Here is a 22,892-nt window from a genome sequence, read left to right on the forward strand (position 1 = left end):
AAACTTGCTCAAGTGGATGCTTTTTTTGGGCAGAATGCTATTTTCTCGAACAGTGATCCATGGTAGCAGTACAACACAAAAAAAATGTCATCCATTCAAGAACCCCTATTTCCGATTCAATTCCTTCTGAATTTAATAAATTTTCATCACAGAATGTATTCAAAATTGTGACATACATTCTACTAAATTCACTAATATGGGGAATTACCAATCCATTATTAAAATATTTTGGAAGTTTATCATTATCAAACAAGAATGATCATAAGGATACAAAGAAACAAACGACCACACAACACATCCCGTCAACTATTTTGCATCAATTAATTTCATTATTTGGAAATTGGAAATTTGTGCTTGTTCAACTCATCAATTGGTGTGGATCTCTATTCTTTTTATTGTTATTGGGATATACAAATTTAACAACGTACGTGTGGAAATTAATAACAGTTTTCATAACATGATTTAGTGCTGTCATTTGTGTGAATTCTCTCACTTGTGTCATTACCGAGCTCACTGATATTTATTTGTTAGGACATGAAAGAAAGCATAAAATGCAAGTGTATACTGGAATTGGATTCATACTACTTGGAATTCTAATTTGTAATCCTATACAGTAAATCCATCATGAATGATTGTGCATACCATCAATGATCCATTCATACTCTTTTCCAATCAAAAGAAATGCATTTATGATTCAAATTCTAATATATCTCAATAGAGCAATAATAAATTCATTTAGAAATTGATTATTTTACCTTTCCTTTGAGGATTTCACACTTCCATCCATATTTCGAGTTGGATAGTATTGAACGGTATCCGTGAGTGATTCTCTCATATATCTTTGAAATGCTGAGCCATTAGATGAAGAGGTTTGAGTATTCATAGTCGTATTTGATGTTGCAGGTGGTGTTGATCTATTATTATTCGTCGGATTATTATTTCCAATTAAGGGAGCTCCCTTATTCGTCGGATGATGCCATGTTTGGTTGGAATTTGTAGATGGTTGTACTTGTTTTGAATAAAGCTGTTGTACGGTATGATCATGCATTGATTCATTCCTATTGAAATAGCTAATTGGTGTATTCAAACCCACACACATCAAATCCTCAATCGATTCCACATGATATTCGTATAATTTTTGATCGAATAAAAATTGATCACCAGATCGATAGCTGTGTGTACAATATTGGTCTTGTTTTTGATTTAAATAGAGCATAATTTCTTGTGTGAGATTGGGAGGGCAAGTGGAAGTGGAAAAGGTACTATTAAGATTCGAAGTAGTAGCAGTTGTTGTTGCCAATCCCAGGCTAGACAAGGAATGTACTGCCAGTGATGATGTGGGTGTAGTTGGAGCGGAAGGTGTGGTTGTGGTTGTTGGGTGTGTCATCAATGTATTACTACTACTTGGAGAGGATGATGTGAGGGTCGTCGACCTTAACTGAATGGGTATGTTATTTGAATTCAAATCGGATATGTTCGTAGGAGGAGGCAGTGACGAAGGAGGAATAGAACTACTCGAGGTGGTAGTCGTCGTCGTCGTCGTAGAAGTAGTCGTCGTCGTTGGTGGTGGTGTTGAATGTGGAAGAGTTGTTGCGCTACCACTACTACTACTGCTACTACAATTTTTGTTGATCGGAGTGTGTTGCTGCTGGTGCGTTGTGTTTCCGGAATGAGGTGGGGTGAGAGGGATGGTAGTGCTGGTGCTGCTGGTGTTGGTTGCATTTGAAATTCCAGTATTAAAGTTATGACCACTTGTAGCAGCAGCAGCGGTGGTGGTGGTCATGAATTGAGATTGAATCAATGCAATAATTTTAGTGACTGTTGGATGTTGTACTGATGAGATTTGGTGTAATTGTTTTAACAAGTGTTGAATGAGGAGTGGATTCATGGATTTTACACTGGATGGATTTTGTAAAATGGTGGTAATGATTTGATTGTAATTCATGGATATGGGATGATTGGATGACAATACCATGTTCATATTATTATTGTTGATATTATTATTATTATTGGTATTGTTAATATTATTGTTAATATTATTGTTAATATTGTTATTGTTAATATTGTTATTATTGATAGAGACGGATGGATTTGAAATGGGTGGATTTGTTGTTGTTGTGGATAAGTGGGATGGATTCGTTGGAGTCATCCTCGAAGAAGAAGATGATGGAGTGGTTGGAGTGCATGAACGTGTAAACATGTTGGTTCCGTGATGATGATGAAGCGTAGGAGGAGGCATCATGTTGGAAGCTGATGAAGTGTTGGTAGTACTAGTAGTACTATTTGTAGAGGGAGTTCCTGTGCTGTTAATGATCTTATTGGAAGTTGGTGTTATCTTGCCGTTATTATTATTATTTGTGGTGTTATTGTTCGTCGTTTGGACAACAGTGTTTGTGGTCGTCGTCGTCGTCGATGAAGAAGAAGGAATACCCGTGAGAAGTGCAGTGAAAGAGGTTGTTGTTGTTGGAGATGATGTTCCTACGACTACAGCTTTCGTAGGAGGAGACGGTGAGGAGAGTGATGATTGTGGTGTTGTTGGTATGGTGTTGGTGTGTTGTTGTTGTTGTTGTTGTGATAATTGATTCAACAAGAGATGATATAATTGTTGTTGTTGTTGTGAAGTATTATTGGTAGCGGTAGTAGTAGTATGGAGTAGCATTGATTGTTGTTGTGAATTCCCGTTCATCATAGAGTGGTGGTGGTGGTGTGATGAATGTTGTTGTTCTTGTTCTTGTGTGTTGTTCTCCGTGGAAGTCAACGTGGTCGAGGTCATCATTTTGTTTGATGATGGATTCGCTTGAAGGCAGTGATTCATGAGTGATGAAGGGCTCATGGTGAGTTGGGAATAAATATATATTTTGTCTTGATTGTTCTATTGGTAAATTATTATCGATACTGTTGTGTTGGTGGTGAGCGATTGGGATTCTTATGGATGTCGCTCGAGCGAGAGAAGATTCGTTTGAAAAAGTTCAGAATATTCTTTGATACGAACAGGGAGAGTATTGATTCTTTTGGCTATATTCACAACAGTACTCGCGAAAGCTCTCGAAAATATTTTCAAATTGTGGATGGATTGACACCAAAAAGCTTCACTGATGAATGATGATATCAATGATTTCGCAATCTTGGTTGAAGCAGCTGGCTCTCAAGTTGCTTTTGTTTTTGATGTTGTGACAAAAACAAATACTTGTTTGACAATGACAAAAACATGTCAAAGATAGGTTCAATTAGGAATTTAATGGAAGGAAATGGCAATGTTCTTGCAACGAAGGTGTTTATGCAGAGAGCACTTCACAGCTTCAAATGAAAGATACAGACGACGTCAATAACATTGGTAACATAAAGACCATGTGTTGGAAAAAAGATGCAGTGAGTTCATCAAAAAATTTAAATTCTTTGCACGTCAAACAACTTGTATTTTAACCATGTAATCAAACAATTAGTTAAATAATTATTAATATTAAAGCTTCTTATTATCATGTTTGATTACATGGAGACGAAAGCACCCAATTTCCCTCATCGCCAAAAAAAAATGAAAAAGTCTCACTCGGATCAACACTTCCATCCTTCGACTTCAGCCTCATCATCGGGAGCAAGACGAGCAGATAGTATGATTCCACTGGGATCTACCACTCAACAACCACAACCAATAATATCCAATCCAATGATCAATCCACAAAATCCTCCTTCATCGTACCCAAACATCCAACCAAGAACTAGTAATTTATTACCTCCAACTCATCCACAACAAGTAAATCCATTTGATCATCATCCACAACAACAAGTGAATCTCCCAGCATCAGGAGCAGTACCCTCTAATGTATCTAATCCTTTTCTACACCAATCCGTACAACAATATAATACTTTTTATGTTGCTCCGGGATCGACTGGAAGTTCTCATGGCATGGTTTCACGATCTAGTGATTCTTCATTACAGTCAGGAGGCTATCCGATGATGACTCAATCCAATACCACCACCAATGGATCATTTTCAATCCAAAACGCAATGAATTTATTTAATAGTACCGTTACAAAATATGCTAATCTAGTACAATTAGCAAATAATGATGACAGAAAAAGAGCACTGAAAGCTGTGAATGGTAAGTTATTTGTCATGTTCAATAATTATTTTAATTGAAATCAATTCTATAATCATTGTAAATCTTTAACATATTACCACTCATATTATTTTTGATAATAACAGACTGTGAAGATATTGTTACTCAAGTTTTGGAATATCACAATTTGAATAATCACAAAAATAAGGAAATGTTGTTAACAGCGTGTTTGGATCAAATGTATTTACTTTTCCAATCTTCTCAGCAGCAACAAAATGATTTGAGATATATCTATGTTAGCATTTCGTATCTAGCTAAGAAACATGTTGAAGTATTCAACACTGAGGAAATCAAACAAAGACTTTTAGGTTATTTATTCCTGACAAACAAACATTTTGGAACACATTCTAATGCTCCTTCGGGAACCAATCCATCATCTACTACAACCAGTGGCACAACGAGTGGTATTGGAGCAGCTGCTGGAGGAGGTTTGGTAACTAGTTCTCAAAGTAGTACTACTTCTGGCACTCAAAGTACAACCTCTGTGAATACTGCAGTGATGAAAAAGGGAACCTATCTATGTTTGTTGTGCTGTGATATTTTGTACAAACTTTATCATGGAGTGGAACCATCGGATTCAACTCTTGGAGAATTCAATGCAAGTAGTACAACAACACAAATGGCTCATCAGTCGACAGATGTTTCTCCAAAATTCAACATTCAAAAATCTCAGAATTCCGTGTTGGGTGTGAGTGAATGGAGTTTAGATCTTATTTGTGCTCTGCTTAATGATAGTTTAGAAGATCGAATCTGGTGTGAACATGAATATGCAAAAGATTTTGTGGATTCCATATTAACTGGTGTTCGAGATTTAGATTCTACTCCAGTTCTCAATGACGTTGAATCTCAATCGGTACCATGCCGATACAATGATCCATATACACTTGCAAGAGTGAAGGAAATTATTGTTTCATTTGTGGATCAATTCCGAAATAATACTTCAAAAAAGAGAATTGAAAATATCATTAGATTTTGCATTTACTGTTTGAAAGTGAGAGAAGTGAGAAGTTATGCAGCAAGATCTATGGAATCATGGCTTGGTAGCTCCAATGTTATAGTTGTCAAGTATGCAAAAGAATTACTTCAAAGAATGACTCTTTACATTCGAGAAGATGTTCCTGATTTGTTTAATGAAGGAGATAAGTTTGCATTTGAGAGTATTGTAAATATGAAATTGAAACCAGCAAATATTTCTACTCAAGTAGATGCTGTCTGTGGAATTGTGAAAAACAATATTGGATATCCAGTATTGGCTCTAAGAAAATTTTTGAATATTGAAGCTCAACCTCATCATAAGGGCAGCAACACATTCAAAAATTTACTAAGTGTATTCAAAGCTATTCCTTCGTATCGAGAACGACAATTAGGATACACTTTGCAAGAAATGGTTGCTACAGGAGATGCTGAATATTTTAAGAATTTTAAATTATTGACTCGAAAGATTATCAAACATTGTTACAATGTACAGAATGTGGCATCCATGGCACTCTCTCATCCACCGCCCTTGTCTCATGCGACGATTGGTTCCACTAACACTACTAACACCATCAATATCAACAACACCTCCTCCATCACTTCTACACAGCAGGCAACAACAACAAGTTCATCCATGACCTCCTCTCTCTTTGATTTTGTCGATTTATGCTCGAGTTTATTCTCTCCACGTGAACAAATGAAACAACAACCCTTTACCACACGTAAACGATGGATTCATAACTTATTTGAATTGGTCCGAACCATTATTATTACCATTGTCATTTTACATACCTCTAAAGAAATTGAAGATCAAGAGTTAAGATTCAAAATTGCAACCATTCAAAAAGATGCCATCGAATGGTGCAAAAATGTATTACCTCAATACTTACCAGAACTTCCCAATCGCCAAGAAGAATATTTTAATTATGTGAGAGGTTTTCTATTCTTTGACTATCAATCGTTTAATGATGTGAATGTATTGCAAACAGTATTGGGAGAAGTTCCACCCAATCCAACAGCTGCATTTGAACAAGTACGATATTGGTTCGATGAATTACCATGTGAAGAAATGACCACCATTCATGTTCAACAAATGGCTCTCTATGATAATTTACTGAAATATGCAGATGCTATTTTTGTCGTACAGAGTTGCGTGTTTCGAGGCGCCAAATTGAGAAATCGATTAATTTCTCTCAAGCAACAACAATTATCTCAAGCAGCAACCATGGGCAACAAACCATCCTTGGTCGTAACAACATCACCCGTTCTCCTAAAACATTGCTTTCCAGTCTCTACCTTTGAAGTCATTCAAAATTTATTAGATTTATGCAAATTTAATGCACTGCCACAAGTGATGGATGAAAAGATACCTTTTCGAGATGAAATTGTATTGAGAATGTGGTACTGGAATGCAGTTCTAATTGGTGTTATTATCATTGCACTGAATCCAAACACATTGGCTGAATTTGCATTGAATACGAACACTCCATATCCGACATTTCGAACCATTCTGGAACGCATGTTGAAGAATCAATTACCATTAATGGAATATGAAACCGAAAGCGAACAATTACAGAGAGAAGAAAGAGATTGTATTGAACGACATATTCGAAAGATTATTCAAATTCAAAATGAACGTTCCATTGAACCAAAAAGATTCGAAAACGATTCCGTACAAACATGGATGGACACATTTATGATTCATGAGAAGGCTCAACTTGGTTCAAGAGAACGAAGAGTCATGCCCATTTCACTTCAAAGAGAGTTAAGAAGATACGAATCTGAATATCAATTGGGTCGATCATTGAGAGCATGTAGACAACCTGATTTCTTCATGCAAATGATCCAAAGAGAACCTTCACCAAGTCATGCATTGTCTTGGATTGATGGAATTATTCAAACCAGTCAAGAAGAAGCAATTTGTACCATTCATGTACTTCCACCACCTGTGTTGTGTGAATATTTAATTTCCATCTTTAAGAGTGGTAATAATATTCAAAGTGGTATGGCTAGTAGTATGGCTAGTAGTATGGCTAGTAGTAGTAGTGATGGTTTCACGAGTGCAGTTGCTGCTACCAATCAAACCAATCAAACCAACTTTTCACAACAAGTACTGATCAATCAAATCATTGATCGATTAAGATATTATTTGAAAGGCTCCTCTGAGAATGACAGTTTAGACGTCTTCTATTTCTTTTTGAGAAAATTGGCTCACGAGGATGTTACTGAAAGAAAATTAGCTCAATTCTCTCTCAAGAAATTATTTATGGATTCAACCACTCAATGGAATGCTGATGGATTTGATTGGATTGATGAAATTCGTTCATTGACTTACTTTTCAAAATGCTACAACATACTTTGGGAAACTTTTAGCAAATTAATTCTCTTTGAAGCAGATATCAAATTTGTGAGCACTTTTACAGATTTTATTTATAGTAACAACATTGCACCTAGCCTTGACATTGCATATGTTCTCTCTACACTCTTAACTCAACGCAAATACTTGAGCGAAAAACTCTTCTCAACCAATTATAGAAAGATTAGCGAAAAAGCACAACAAATTTTTTATTATGGATTGCGATGGATTGAAGAGCATCAAGAATATTTCCAATCGAATGACCAAGAGCCTCATATTATCATTTATAGGAATGGCAGGGGCTTTGAAGCAAGTGATCAAGTAGACACTGACTCAACACCACCATTACGAATGAAGCCGTTATTTCTTGAAGGAGTTACTTCATTCATGTCGATCATTTACTCGAGAAACAACCAACATTTACTAGAAGAGGTTCCAGAATTCTTGGGTTATATGATGACTTTATTCTCCAAAAGTGCATTCTATGTTTCAACCTTAGAACCTGAAAACAAATATCCTCTCATTTCTAGAGAAATTGCTTTGAGCTGGATGCAATCCGATTTAGTTTCACTCATAGATGATGCTGCGCAAGTATTACCCTATGAAGAATTATTGCAATTACTCGAGTCTGAATACATTGTCCGAGAATATGCAGCGGGACGTATTTATGCACAATTTTTGCATTGCTCTGAAGAGAATATTTTACATGTACTCAATAATATTATTCAATCCAGAATGATGGAGATGACGACTACGACGATGACGACTGCGACTTCGACTACTACAACAACAACCATGGATGGAGACTCTACTCATCATCTATTTGCTGCTAACTGTGAGTTCTTGATGAATATTCAGAATTTCTTGATGATGTCCATTCATGCCAACAGAAATAGAGAATACATTCATGTACAACAGAAACTCGTTAACTGTATCAGATCCTTCTATAGCCAAATTGGAAATGATGCATCCATGACGAATTATAATGATGACTTTACACTTTCTCAAGATTTATCATTTGATGCCTATGCCAATATGGAACAAGTTGAAATTGCACAAAATTCAATGCTCACTCAAGAAGATGATATCAGCATTGAACAAATAAGAGGATATTCTGATGAATCTACCAAATCATTCCTCTACTCGAATAATCTATGCGATATCATTCATCCTAATCAACGAGAAGAAATGATTACCTCGATTTTGAACTTTGTAAATTGCGTTGAGAATATTGATGATGCATCTCGAAATGATCACATTCACTTGTTATCTTCATTATCTGAAGAAATTTTATTATTTTTACAAGATGATGAAACGCAGCATGAACCTTATGGATTTGTATTGTTTGCTTTATTAACTCTCTCATTGCATTATTCACTTCTCAACAAGACTGGAAAAGAGAATTATTTGAAACTCATGAAATGGTGTCTAGAACGATCTGAAAAGAATCTTTCGACCATTCTACATTCTATTATTTATTCATATACTCACCATATCTTGTCATTTTCATCCATTCAGATTAACAATCAATTATTAGCACAATTTGTAAAGAACATGGATGATATTTCTCTCTATCAGTACAGTCAAGAAATGAATAAGAATTTCAAAGCATTTGAAGAGGGTTGGAATCAGAAGGATGATGAACACACTGAAATGACATGGTTCTTGTGTCGATTGTTGGATTTGGGATCTGCAGTCACTGAATTTGTGATTCAATATATTGTAGATCATTCCATCCATACGAGAGATGTCGAATTTGGAATGAAACGATTGTTGAAAATATTTTCAAACATTATTCATGACAAGTTAACGAATAACAGGAATGGTGGTAGTATATCTTTTCACTCCCAAGAATTACAACTCAATTTATTGAGTGGACTTGTATTGGATTGCATTTCTCAAAAAGATCCATCCATATTTGATAGTGTTACTAGTTCATTGATATTTGTGAGAGGTGAATATTTCAATACTAGAAATTATTTATCCACATGTTTGATGAGTTCAATGATCCATTATAGTTCGAGAAGAGAATTAACCACCATCTTGGAAAAGGTATATCATTTATTCTCATCCAAAGAGAATTCAACAAGATTGAGTGAAACACGCTATAGTCCTCTCTTTTCTCAATCATTGTTGAGTTTCATACAAGCCTATCGATCTACAGTTCAAGCCAGTGATGATATTTACACGAATAGTCGACTCAAATTACCCATTGTTTTGAATTCTGAAATTTATCCACTTGTAATTTCTTGTGTGTTAGATTTAATGGAACAAATTCATGAAAATTTACTTTTACAACAACCATCATCATTATCATCATTACTATCATCATTACCATCATCATTACCATCATCATCATTACTATCATCATCACTACACGAGTCATCATCTTTTACTCTCATTCGACAAGATGTGCATCATCATCCATTAAGAAATACTGAAAATGCCTTTGATATAGTCCTATTAACCATGCTCAGTCAAAATCCATATTCAGATTATTTAAGTTTATTCCTTGATATCATGTCTAGTCAAAGTGATCGTGTCGGAGATTTATTTGTGAAATTCATTTTAGACAAGTATGGATTGCAACCAAAAACAAAAAGTCTCTTGAGATGGATGTACTGTTGTTTCCCAACACAAATTTCAAATGAATTACAGAGAAGAGGCCTTTCTGAAAGTGATAGGAATGGAATTCTTTCTCGTTTGGTTTCAAACAAAGTATTGAGAAAGAATATGACGACAAGTTTGGATGCCATGCTTCACAGATTAGGACATTTATTATCCTTTTATTCATATTCTGAAAGTAACATGGAAATTTCTAACTTTGCATTTTCAATTTTCAGACAAATTGCATTTCTATATCCATATCTAGTGATTCGATATTTAGACAACATTCTCTCGTTAATTGAAACGAATTTCACATCAAACAAAACATCAAGCCAAGAAGAAATGAAACCAGTACTTCGAATTAGTACTCAAATTCTTGCCATATTAGATGCATTGAGACCTCACATTTTCAATTTTAGAGAAATTCTGTTAGATGAGGTGTTGGATGTTTATTTTGTGATTTTGAATCAATCTCTTCTTGTTGCTCGTAATGATCAACATGCCTATGTTGAATTTGTTTCAAAATTTATTGATTTTATTTGTAATTATATTTTATATTTAATGGAAGAAACCTCCAAGAAGAATCAAATGCAACCCGTGGTGGAGCAATTGAACTTTTTACTTTTTCAAAAAGATTTATTAAGCAAGGTTCAAGAAATATTTCCAGAAATTTCCAAAATCAAATTGTTGCTCTCTATTATTCAACAATTGAGTGCTTTACGAGATGTAGTGGTTGTATCCAGTGATCATCATGATTCAACAACGAGTGCCATCAAGTCTCACAATGGAGATGATCACGCACTCCTTCTTGTGAATAAGAAACATTTCACCATGTTACCTTTGAGTGATGAAGAAATATTTGAAATGAGATTGAGATTACATTATACACAATTCTTAACAAGTAGTGGTGGTCATGGTGGTTATGATTCATCTGCATCACTTCATTATGGTGGTAGTAGTGCTGGTGGTAGTAGTGGTGGTAGCAGTATATTTGCTTCTCATTTAACCTTTATGAATGGTGGTCATTCACAACATCAACAACAACAACAACACTTGCTAACCTCTTCTCCTCCTCGTCATCAACAACACACTGCAACGACAACGACAACTACAAATACTGATTCATCTTTTTCATCGACTATTTCACCAATATTCTTTGCAGAATATTCATCAAATGCTCACTACAATGCCTATCAATTGAAAACTAGAAATCGAACACTGATGGATACCTTGACAGAAATTGATACCATTTCTCAATATGAACCAGGTGTTATCATTCATTTTGTTCCACAATTATTAGATCTTTCTATTCAAGCAAAGAACAATCGACAAGTGATGGAAATTGCCTATCAATTACTTGTTCGAGTATTGCAACACGATTCTAAACAATTTTCTAAAATCATTCCATTCTATTTGGATACACTTTTGCATGATCATTCCAATGTAAGAGAAATGGCAATCAAATATGCCTATGATTTATTCCCATTTTGCAATACGAATGAATCGAAACAATTGTTATTAGAGAGATTATTTGTTATTGCTGAGAAGGAACCACCACGAGTGTTGCATTCCTATCTAAGTCCTACTCTTTCTCAAACGGCGATGAGAACTCTAACCAAGATTATTGACATGTTGATTAAGATTAACTAGAGAGATGTTTTCGAATTGTTGTTGATGTTGTTGTGAATTAATGTTGTGAATTAAAAAGGAATAGGATTCATGAGAATGGTGTTCCATATTGTATTTTGTTCTTGTTGCTTCTGACAGACTTGGGACTCGAGTGAGGTTCAACCACATTTGGATCAATTGATTGTAAAATGAAATCATGAATCATCAATCACATGTTTGCGCCATGCATGTAGTACTATGGTATTATAATACATTAGTAAATTACGATATTTTATACAACGCTTAAAAACAAATGAAGCAATCATTGGTAACAGTTGCACTCCTTCTTGTATTTCTCATCGTGTCAGTAGTGTATGCCAATGACAGACCAAGAATTTTCAATCAGGTGTCTGGTGAGAGAGAAATCAGAAGAGGTATTCGAGATGTCATGATTGCAAAGAGGGTGGAACGAAGAATTGAAGAGACAAAAAAAGGTGTAAAACCTACTGGTACTACTAGCAACAACAACAAGGCTTCTTCTTCTTCTATCAACCAATCATTAAGAGATTCTTTTATTCAAAAGGTGGTCCAACAACAATTGCAGGAATCAGCACCAACAGCACCAGCCTCACCCTCAGCCATCGCTCCAAGAAGACCCTCTAAAAAGAACAACACCCTTAGCAACACTCTCACCTACAATGACATGAGCTTGTTACGAGAAAAGAGAAGAAAATTGAGAGCGAAACGAAGATTGGAAAGAGAGAATCGAAGAATGAAACAAGCGCAAGAGAATCCTTTCCAAGGCGTCCAATCACCCTCTCCCAAACAATTAAGAAGAGAAAAGATTCGTCTCGCAAGAGAGAAGAAACGTATCGCACGTGAAGAGGAGAGAGGTTTGAGAGTTGGTGTTGAGCCAGTGAGTGATGAAGAGTTGGAAAGAGTTGCAAAGCGTGCAAGAAGAAAGAAGCAACAATCGAGAAAGAAACTCGATTCAAGAGTTAGGATGGGTGGTGTTCATACAAGAACCACCCAATCGGGTAACATTGAAATTGTCATTCATTTACCAAAAGGAAAGAAACCAAGAACTTTGAGAAATCTTTAAGGTATCTTTACAAAATATGTGGTATTTGCGATTTTTTTGGAATTCTCTTTTTGAATATTAATAAATAACACCTTTCAAAAGCATGGAGAAGATTTTCCATAACCATTGTACGTTTTCAAATTTGAAATGTTGCCATTGCTCCACATCATGCTTTATGCTGTACATGACTCAAATAAGCATTCCATAATATTGAAACACTATTCACAAACAATACTCGATATTGTAATGGTACTAGAGTGAAATTTAACATTTGAACCGCTGGCCAAATATACCAATTGACAATCAATGTTGGCCACATGTCTTGTTTCATCTTTTCAAGAATGGAATCAAAGCTTTTACCTTCAATAGTACCCATATATGCTAAAAATTGAAATAAGGCAAAAGGAGCAAATATGGTTTGATCGACGAACATTTGTCTTGCAGCATTGAGAGTTCTTTCTGTTTTTGAAAGAATATACCCGACAGGATACTTTTTAGCAACAAAACGATCCAAGAATTTGTACCACAAGTGAAGTGTTGGACCAATTAAAACGATACCAAAGCTTGCCATTTTCAAAGTTCTCACATAATCCAAAGTGAAAGAGGTTGTTGATGTGGTTGTATTGGATGATGATGAAGGATGTTTATGATGATCATGTTCAAGAGTTTGAGTGAGAACATCTCCCAATCCGACCAGAATGGACGATGAGACGGATTTGGTGAGAATGGGTCTCGTCTCTAACATGTTTAGATACCATCGGGAGAATCGAGCAAACATTTTTCACGGTAATGTGTGTGTATTGATTGAATTTAAATAGATCCACAATGTTTAATAATGTGAAAGATGTGCACAGCAGCACAAAAATTGTGTTTTTGAATTGAATCCGAGACGTTCGGAACCTTGCAATTCGATGATGACTTAAATTTTTTAAATTAAAAAATTGAATATTACCTTCTCGGACATTGTCATCTTTTTCAATTACACAAATCCGACGGTAATACTACTACAATTACTTGATTGATTTGGAATTGTTGTGAAACTCCTCCAAATTCGTAAATCTACCGAAAATGTCAACTCCAATTGATTTTTATAAATTTGAAGGAGATGAAGAATTTCTTTTGAAAATGATACAAAAAGAAATTTATTCCAAGAAGGAGAGAGAACATGCAGAACAAGAGTTTTATAATCACGTCGAAAATAATTTATTTAATATTTTAAATTTAATTACTAAAAATATGAATATTTCGGAATTGGGAAAATTAGACTCTCGAGATTTGTTGAAACTCATCGAGAAGTATATCAATGAAGATCATAGAAATGAAGAAAATTGAATGCGTCCAAATTCAATGATATTCGATCGTCATTATTGAAAAATGTCATTTCGTGGAAGAATTCTGGCAGACCGCAACACAAATAACATTACACCTAGAAGGGGATGTGAGGCAAAAAGACTCTGATGATCCTTTGAATGATTTGATCGTGTTCTGATATTGACAATGTCATCTTTGAAGAGCTTGTTCATCACCATTGAAACAACAATAAACAAGAATTCATTAAAGTTGTATGGAAACACTTTTCGCAGTCATTAAAGGTGTATGGAAAACCAAACCAAAACACATACAACCACAAAAAATGAAAAAACAAGCCTCATCATCATCAACGCAAGAAGACAACACCTATCAAGTCACATGGGAGGATCAAAAGAAAATTAATACATTCAGTAGAATCATCCTACGATTCAATGAATTGGAAAAGGAGATTTCCGATTTAAAAGAAGAAACAGCCAAATTGAATGATGCCTCTGATGAAATTTTTATTTCTGATAATATTAGTTATGTAGTTGGAGAATTGTTTGTAGAAGTGAATAGTGATCAGGCTGAAAAACTGTTGGAGGCTCGGAAAGAACAAGTAAAAAGAGAATTGAAGGAGAAACAACGAGAATTTAAAGAAATTGAAACCAAGATGAAGGAATTGAAAGCTAATCTTTATGCAAAGTTTGGTTCAAACATTAATTTAGAGGAAAGAGACAAGTAATTACACTTTTCCGATGTTTTAAATCCATACCATAGTAAACAAGAACTCATTTCAAAACTGTCATGTTATTATGGATTTGACATGGGAGTCAGGGCTCCCCACGTGGGGAGGTTAACCTGGCACTTGTGCCAGACCCTTTTTCGATAGACACAGACGCAGATTCGCATCTTAAAAAATATTTACAAACAACGCGCCTTAGTTTTGAATACAACATGTCAAGAAAAAGAGACGGCAACGCAAGAACAAAGTTTCTTCTATTCAAAGTGGTGAACAAGTACCAGGTTCAATAAGCTACGGTACAAACGATGATCAAACCAACAAGAATTCGTTGCATAATTCCAATTCTAAAAATGTGAACGCATCACCACATGACCGATCCAAAAAGAAACGTGCTGGTGCTGGTAATAGCTCGACCCGTAACCAAAGTCCTCATCCAGGATTGGTTTCTTCCATTCCACCACAAGTGTCTCACAATAAGGTGAATGGAGAGGCTACAATCTGCATGGACAAGTCCTACACAAAAAAATCATCTGTACATGAAATCTGTACACAACAGATTTCAAGCATGTCGAATTCGCATTGTGGATCCTTCAACGGAGATTCACACTTTGAAATGAAAAAGCAGTTACTGAATGAAACTACACGTCGTGTCCTTTCCCTCTTAAAAGAGAGAGGAATTGAAAAACGGGAAGAAAAATATCAAATTCTCTGTGAAGAAGCCTATGATCACTTACCAAAAGTGAATTCTGAAATCGAATTACTTGATGGATTTCGAAAAAGCTTTGAATTAGAAATGGAAAAGTGTGCGTTGAGAGATCTCTCACAGACAAGCCTTCAAAAATTGAAACAAAAACTCGTCAAAGAGGAACATCGAGCTCTCAATAGTCTTCTTCCCATATATTCTAAAAGACATGAAATTTTGAAACAACTCGAACAACATGATGTCATTATTTGTAGTTGTTCAACAGCCACTGGAAAGTCCACTCAAATTCCTCAATATCTCTATGAAGCAGGATACTCCAAAATTGTTTGTACTCAACCAAGAAAGGTGAGTACATTCAGTTTGGCTCAACGAGTATTAGAAGAGACCAAGAATGATCGACAGGACCTGTATGTCGGTTATCGAACCAGCACTGCTTTCAAATTTAAAAGATCTCATCCTTCGAGTAATAGTAGTAGCATCAGCAGCATTGTTTATGTAACAGATCGAATTTTACTCAATGAGTATCAGAAAGATCCTCTACTCCTCTTATATCAAGCCATCTTGGTGGATGAAGTTCATGAACGATCTTCCTACACTGATATTTTAATATCCTTATTGAAAATTTGTGTCCACAAGAGAAGACAATTCACACCTCAACATCCTTTGAAAATTATTTTAAGTTCAGCCACATTACAAACAGAACTCTTTTCTAATTTTTTTAATTGTCCTGTGGTGCACTTGTCGTACGAAATGTATCCTGTCCTTGAATTCTATCAACCTCAAAGACCAAAAAATTATGAACAAGCAATACTCGAAATTGTGTTAGATATTGTTCTCACCAATCGACATGAAGGAGATATATTGGTATTTTTGGCTAGTCCAGAAGAAATTGACAAGTGTTGCAGAAAAACAAGACAAGTATTGAATTCTTGTGCTGTGTTTCCACTGTATGGAAAGATGAATGAAAAAGATATTCATGCTGTTTTTGAACACAATGAAAAAAGAAAAATAATTTATTCCACCAATATTGCAGAAACAGCTGTTACTATACATGGTGTGAGAATTGTGATTGATTCTGGAGTTGTAAAGGAAAGAATTTATGATCATGAAAAGAATATGAGTATTCTTAAAATCTCTCCAATTAGTCAAAGTAGTGCAACTCAAAGAAAAGGTCGTGCAGGTCGATGTGACTCTGGAGTGTGCTATCGTTTATACTCTAAAAGTGAATTTTATCAAATGAAACTGTTCACAGAACCAGAAATGGCACGATCTCATTGGGGAATGTCCATCTTACAAATTCTATCGAGACACAACCACACACAACGTTTTCCAAACTCAAGTATTGGAATGAGCATGGAGATTTATTGACCTTGTTTCATGTATTTTCAGAGTTTCGTTCTAAAAAAAATCATGAAGAGAAGGATGAGTGGTGTGAGGAGAATCACATCGATCGGAAGGCTTTGAAAATTGCAGAATGAAATCAACTCATCATCAAATGATGAACGAGTTAGCGTTGGCCAGCAAGAGAGTTAAAAAACCATTGGTGGTTGAGGTGCCAACTCTCATCACTGAATATTTGGAATATCATGCTGATGTTATATCAGATTTGGAATCTCAAATTGGTTATGTTATTCAGATAGATCAATCTCAAACACCTTCCATTGTTGTTCATGTTACTGATGAGGATCGTAATTCTGTGAGTCAGAAAATTCATCAACATGTTGAAATTGCCAAGAAGAGAGCTGTAAATGCACTCTATGAATACACTATTTGTCAGAGAGGCGCAATAGGTATGATTGGCAAAGGTATGAAAGTGATGGGCGACATTATATTCCCTTCTCAATATAATAGGATCAATATTTACTCTACAAAATGCAAGACAGATGCTGAATTGAGGAATATTTTCTCTCCTTATGGAAAAATATTAGAATGCCAACTCTTTGCAACATTTAGAAACAACCATTCTTCGAATGGTAACAATGGATTTGTAATTTTTGAAACATACAACCAAGCAAACAGAGCCTATAACGAACTACAGCATGTAGATATGAACATGGTTCCAGCAATTTCCAACGAACGTCAGGGATTCGCTTCCAATAGCTTGATTCGTTTTAAGTGCTCTGTTGGAACTGGATCTGGAATATGTAAAATTACGATTGACCGAAAAAACGACATACGAAGAAATGCAACACTTATTTCCAACAGCTTAAATAGAAGATTGGGCGTACGTGTAACTTCAATGTCGTATTTGAATGCCAATGCTGGAACCACGTTAATAATGAAGATTGTCGACACCACATTGGATGATATGGCTGTCAAACAAGCACTCAAGAAGGATAGAGTCCACTTTATTTCTGTTGAAATTGAAAGACACGTGGAAGAGGACACCGTTGAAACGGCTTTAGCATCAATTATTTCCACAATGCAAAGCTATGGAGACATTGAACTGACTGAATGTTTTCCAAATGAAACGGCATATCAGCTCTGTGGGTTTGTTAAATTTAAGGAGTATCATATTGCTTCACAGGTGGTTGAAGAACTTGACGGTATTCCATTCTTAAGCGGCTATCTTTGGATGAAACATCAACTCAGTGAAAGTATTCAATTTCCCGCTAGTATTTACACTGTTGATTATCTGAAAAATGAAATTGATCTCTTAATCGAGAAGATCAACGACAATACCGGCTGTCACGTTCAGATAAAGGACCTTACAAGAAAACACAATACAGGAAATAATAAGAAGATCTTCAAAATCAGAGCAACAAATCATACCTCGTTAAAGAAAGCAAAAATTATGGCAGAAAAACTATTGCTACCACAACAGATGAAGCTTGACTTTAAAACATTTAGTTTTGCTCAAAATCATCGGATCAAGTTTGAATTCATCGAGCGTGAAGAACGTGTGAAGTTTTCATTGGACAGCAGAGAAAAAACAGTATCTATATATGGCAAAAAATCCCATACTGAAAGAGCTAGACAGAAAATGATGATAGTAATTGGAGATAGATCACAACGACACACTATTCCTCTGAAATATGTGAAAGCTATTGTAGGAGAAACATTTAAAGAATTGCAACAGAGATATAAGGGAGATATAACATTTGACTTTCGAACAAGATCTATTACAATTAATTCTACCGCTTTTGAAATTGAAAAATTCAAAATTGAAATTCGAGAATTAACAGAAGAGTATGAGCTAAGAGTATTAGGTAGCAATTTCTCTCACACAGAAGAATGCTCCATTTGCATGGAAAATATCACCTCTCCATATGTGATGATTAGTTGTGGGCATAAAGTGTGCAACCCATGCCTATCGTTCCAAATACAAAATCAAAGTTTTGAGTGTCCCGTGTGTAGCGAGCTATTGACAGTGCCAGAAATTCAGTTAAAAATTTCAGATCACTCACAATTTGATTCGATGTGTGGACGAGCAGTGGAAAAGCATTTACAAAATCACTCGACATTGTACAGACATTGTCCCAAACCTAGTTGCAGCGATGTACTGAAAATAGCGAAGGATAAGGCATTTTGTTATTCATGTAACTTGGAGTATTGCCCGAAATGCGACAGAGAATCACACCCAGGTGAATCGTGCTCAGAATCAGATGTAAACAAAAAGTGGATTGAAGCACATACAAAGAAATGCCCAAAGTGCTCAAAACCCGTAGAGAAATCAGCTGGTTGCAATCACATGACTTGTTTGTGTGGTGCTCACTTTTGTTGGCTATGTTGTGCATGCTTTGAAAACGATGATCTCACCTACAGACACCTTAGAGCAGTTCATGGAGGTTACGACAACCAGCCTCAGCCACAACAACCACAACCTCAAATTCCAATACCACAACAGCCACAACAGCCACAACAGCCACAACAGCCACAACCTCCACAGAGACAGGAGCCTCCTGTACAACGTCCAATGGTTGTTCAGCCGCCTCCCCTTGCGCAACCCCCTCCCGCTCGTAATAACCCACCACAGCTTCCTAACCAAGATGACCAAGTTCAGCAAAGACAAGGCATATTACAAAACTGCTCAATAATGTAACTCGATGACAGAGATTTTTTCCTTAATAATCACTCAAAAAAATTATTTATTGCTCTTTACACAACTTTTCTAACTTCTAGCGGAAGATTTGTGGATTCTGCTCTAAATTCAAAATCGCCCAAGGACCCTGAAAAGTTGGACAACACTACAGTGAGAGGAAATAAAGCATCTGTCTTTTGTATGTGTGTCAATTCTTGACTACTTATTTTGCACATTGCAAAACACCTTCGGTAATTACCGCTACTGGCAACCATAATCTCTTTTGCAGGTAAGAGTATTGGTTGTCCTTGATTCGAGAATACCATAATATTGATATCTAAAGGATGAGCTGTCGAGCAACTGAATCTGAGATTGGTCTTATCAGCTCCTGTGACGTTCACTGGGCTTGTTCGCGAAGTTGGAGAAACGCTGAGGGATGACGAAGAAGGCGCAGAAACAACATACTGAGGATTGAGGCGATAAGTAGAAATTTGATTGCAACTTCCTCCACATGTTGTGGGTGTCCATTGATCTCTGTACGCCTTGAAGTATCGATAAGTACTAGGGATGGGTTCTAATGTACATGGAACTGTGGAATAACAGAAAAGGGAATATCTGATGGTTTGAATTTTCTCATGTTGTGACAAAACAATTCTGAAAATAGCATCTTGATCCTTGTTGAGAGTTTCAGAATTTGATAGACTCGATGATGGTCTTTTCTTCTTGTCGTTTGTGACCTTTTTCACAGCATCTTCAGAGTTCAAGCAAATTCTGTAATGAGGATCGTTACTATATCGTCCTTTGTGAATGAGCGTATTTTCATTATAGAAAACTCTGTCAATTCCTTGCTTATATACAGTTTCTCCTGATGCACTGCTTCCGCGATGAACATGAAAAGTTAGATAATCTCGATCACGTTCATCCAGTGATGTAAAGTGTTTTGTTAACATGATCCAAACGCTTCCCTTCCCTTGGAGTTTAAGTCGAAATTGAGGGTTGCCGTTCATGGTATGATGATCTGTTCCATCAAGACTGATTGGACCCACTCGATGATCCCAACAACTGTGACGAATTTCTGTATAAGGAAATAAATCTGGACTCCATGAAAAGTGTAAAGTTTGAAAATACTTCAATAAACTTTCATAATTCATCCAAAACACTCCATTATCATGTTGACCAGCTATGGTATTATCATAATCAAGCTCCTTTTTGAGTTGTGTTGTCCAAGATGCAAAATCATTGGGTGAATAAGGACCCTTCCATCGTTTACGAGTCCAAGGATTCTTCACTTTGATCAGTTTCTTGACACCTCCACTGCTTGGAGTGGTAGGAGACATGCCATTAAATACATTTTGAGACATGTTAAATGTTGGGCTTGTACCATTATTGGAAGAATTTGTTACTTTTACCTCTCTCACATCAAGAACAGCATAGGCATGATTGGCGTAAAGACCAAGCTGTTCCTCTGTTTGTTTTTCAAGATGGCCAGTAGAGATGGTAATTAGACATTTTCCAAGTTGAAAACCGTCATACATCCTTCTCCACAATAAATCCTTATCAAAATTGTTCATATTAGTAGAATTGTTGTTTGGATGGTTTGTAGCATTTCCATTAACCTGGAAGGTAAAACTTGTTGGACTTGTACATTGACCTCTAGAAATTTTAACCTCTTCAGGTATCCATCCAGTCAATGCATAGAGATCAATTCCTGAATTGGATCCTGGAAATTGATAACCACCATTCACTTTCATGTACGCCTTTTCCATCAGGCTCACCCAAAACTCTTCAGGATTTAATGAAAGAGAGCACAATAAATTTCCATGAGAATCTACTGGCAATCGATCATCAATAATCACTTTTCGTGCGACTCCATTCAAAAATATTTTGATGGAATACTTTCCAGAAGGATTGTAATACGGTTTGTTTGTTTTTGGATTTTGTGGAAAGATACTGTTCGTAATTAATTTCTTATTATACTTTCTTTCATAAAGAGCTGCCACACATAGACTTGCAACAAAGGAACAATCAGTGACCACATGAGACTGTACAATATTATCTTCGTTCACTTCATCCTTGTAAATTAATTGAGGAGAATTTTTAGAAGATCGTAAGGCAAGAATTTCATGAGGCCTCAGCCAACCATATAATTTGCTTCTTTGTTCTTTGGAAAGAGGTAAAACATGTTTGTTGGAATCGTCATGAAAATTAAGTTGAGTATCTACAAAGGGAAGGGGCAGATTGAAATTTTCATTCAAATCCAACTCATCATTCCAAGGATATAAAAGTAATCCAGATGCCATGACACTGGTGTATTTAAGAACTTCAATTTCTTCATCAGTGAGAGGTTTTAAAGGTGTTGGTTTTGGTGTTGATCCATTGACTGTTGTGCTTACTATGGCACGTTCTAAAATAGTGGTGGTACTGGTGGAATTTACAGAAAGTGATGAATAATTAGAGATGGTAGAAGTGCAACTGTTGTTGAGTATAATTCTAGGAGATGGAGACGTTGACGAGGAATTGTTAGGAACGGAAGGTATGGTGCTTGAAGAAAATGTTTGTGCAGTCAAAACGGAAAGGTGGCAAGTTGGTTTGGCTTGGTTGAAAATATCGGAAGAATTATTTCGTTTTGGAGAAGTGATTAATTCCGAATTGTTGTTTTTCTTCAGTGATTCTGCTTTTGAGAGAGCTGTTTTGACTTCTGACTGGAATGGAATTTTGTCTGATCATGTTGATGAATAATAATTGTTTGATGGAAATAATTAAATAGTCATCAATAAATTCCGACCTAATAAATATGTCACTTACAATTCCTGATCAATTCCAATCCATATTCAGCAGCTAACGTGTAATATTTTGTAGCGTCTTCAGTTTTTCCTTGCTGAGCACCAACTTCTGCAATTTTATCGCACAAGTAAAACAAATAATGAAGAGCAATTGGTTTAGAGAGAGAATTGTTGTTGGAATTAGAGTTCACGTTTGATTTCAATCGTTTTTCCAAATGTTCAGCCTTGTTGATGGCAAAAGTTAAGAGTTGGGTAATTTGAAAATGAATGTCCTTTTGATGTTGAGCGTTGAGAGATGAATTATTTTGAACTATTCATACGGTGATGAATATGGTGATGTTGTTGTTTAAATTCATTCATAGAATAATTTCAGAATTTAATTTTTCATCATTAACGGATTTTGATGATTCGGATATGAGACTAACCTACCTTGATTTCTCAGGTTCATAAATTTAGAAGCAAAGGCAATGTAGAGATCACATGCTTGTTTAAGATTGTCTTCGTCCTCACACTTTGATGCGTTCAGCACCAGCAACAAATCACTCTCCGAAACAAATAACTCCATTGCCAAAATTAATGCAAAGTTTGGTGAATATATTATACTC

The 22,892-nt window shown here is 35.8% G+C and overlaps 8 protein-coding genes across 8 annotated transcripts; 5 read left to right on the forward strand and 3 right to left on the reverse strand.

Moving 5' to 3' along the window:
• Positions 1 to 751: 751 nt before the first annotated feature.
• On the reverse strand, positions 752 to 2,659 carry C9374_003123 (uncharacterized protein; the record flags this gene model as incomplete). The annotated part of the gene is made up of 1 exon (XM_044692617.1): positions 752 to 2,659. One exon carries the CDS (start codon positions 2,657 to 2,659, stop codon positions 752 to 754), a length of 1,908 nt encoding a protein of 635 aa, XP_044549967.1.
• An 873-nt stretch (positions 2,660 to 3,532) lies between these two features.
• C9374_003124 (uncharacterized protein) lies at positions 3,533 to 11,706 on the forward strand (the record flags this gene model as incomplete). Its single annotated transcript, XM_044692618.1, has 2 exons — positions 3,533 to 4,100; positions 4,205 to 11,706. 2 exons carry the CDS (start codon positions 3,533 to 3,535, stop codon positions 11,704 to 11,706), a joined length of 8,070 nt encoding a protein of 2,689 aa, XP_044549968.1.
• A 271-nt stretch (positions 11,707 to 11,977) lies between these two features.
• Positions 11,978 to 12,766, forward strand: C9374_003125 (uncharacterized protein; the record flags this gene model as incomplete). Its single annotated transcript, XM_044692619.1, has 1 exon — positions 11,978 to 12,766. The coding sequence occupies one exon, from the start codon at positions 11,978 to 11,980 to the stop codon at positions 12,764 to 12,766; it is 789 nt and encodes a 262-aa protein (XP_044549969.1).
• Positions 12,767 to 12,911: 145 nt separating this feature from the next.
• On the reverse strand, positions 12,912 to 13,523 carry C9374_003126 (uncharacterized protein; the record flags this gene model as incomplete). The annotated part of the gene is made up of 1 exon (XM_044692620.1): positions 12,912 to 13,523. One exon carries the CDS (start codon positions 13,521 to 13,523, stop codon positions 12,912 to 12,914), a length of 612 nt encoding a protein of 203 aa, XP_044549970.1.
• Positions 13,524 to 13,813: 290 nt separating this feature from the next.
• Positions 13,814 to 14,077, forward strand: C9374_003127 (uncharacterized protein; the record flags this gene model as incomplete). The annotated part of the gene is made up of 1 exon (XM_044692621.1): positions 13,814 to 14,077. One exon carries the CDS (start codon positions 13,814 to 13,816, stop codon positions 14,075 to 14,077), a length of 264 nt encoding a protein of 87 aa, XP_044549971.1.
• A 301-nt stretch (positions 14,078 to 14,378) lies between these two features.
• Positions 14,379 to 16,851, forward strand: C9374_003128 (uncharacterized protein; the record flags this gene model as incomplete). Its single annotated transcript, XM_044692622.1, has 2 exons — positions 14,379 to 14,776; positions 15,009 to 16,851. The coding sequence occupies 2 exons, from the start codon at positions 14,379 to 14,381 to the stop codon at positions 16,849 to 16,851; spliced, it is 2,241 nt and encodes a 746-aa protein (XP_044549972.1).
• A 127-nt stretch (positions 16,852 to 16,978) lies between these two features.
• Positions 16,979 to 19,525, forward strand: C9374_003129 (uncharacterized protein; the record flags this gene model as incomplete). Its single annotated transcript, XM_044692623.1, has 1 exon — positions 16,979 to 19,525. The coding sequence occupies one exon, from the start codon at positions 16,979 to 16,981 to the stop codon at positions 19,523 to 19,525; it is 2,547 nt and encodes an 848-aa protein (XP_044549973.1).
• Positions 19,526 to 19,581: 56 nt separating this feature from the next.
• C9374_003130 (uncharacterized protein) lies at positions 19,582 to 22,852 on the reverse strand (the record flags this gene model as incomplete). The annotated part of the gene is made up of 3 exons (XM_044692625.1): positions 19,582 to 22,223; positions 22,310 to 22,597; positions 22,717 to 22,852. 3 exons carry the CDS (start codon positions 22,850 to 22,852, stop codon positions 19,582 to 19,584), a joined length of 3,066 nt encoding a protein of 1,021 aa, XP_044549974.1.
• Between the last annotated feature and the right edge of the window lie 40 nt (positions 22,853 to 22,892).

Source organism: Naegleria lovaniensis (genome assembly GCF_003324165.1).
Source record: "Naegleria lovaniensis strain ATCC 30569 chromosome Unknown tig018, whole genome shotgun sequence".
Classification (NCBI taxonomy): domain Eukaryota; phylum Heterolobosea; class Eutetramitea; order Acrasida; family Naegleriidae; genus Naegleria; species Naegleria lovaniensis.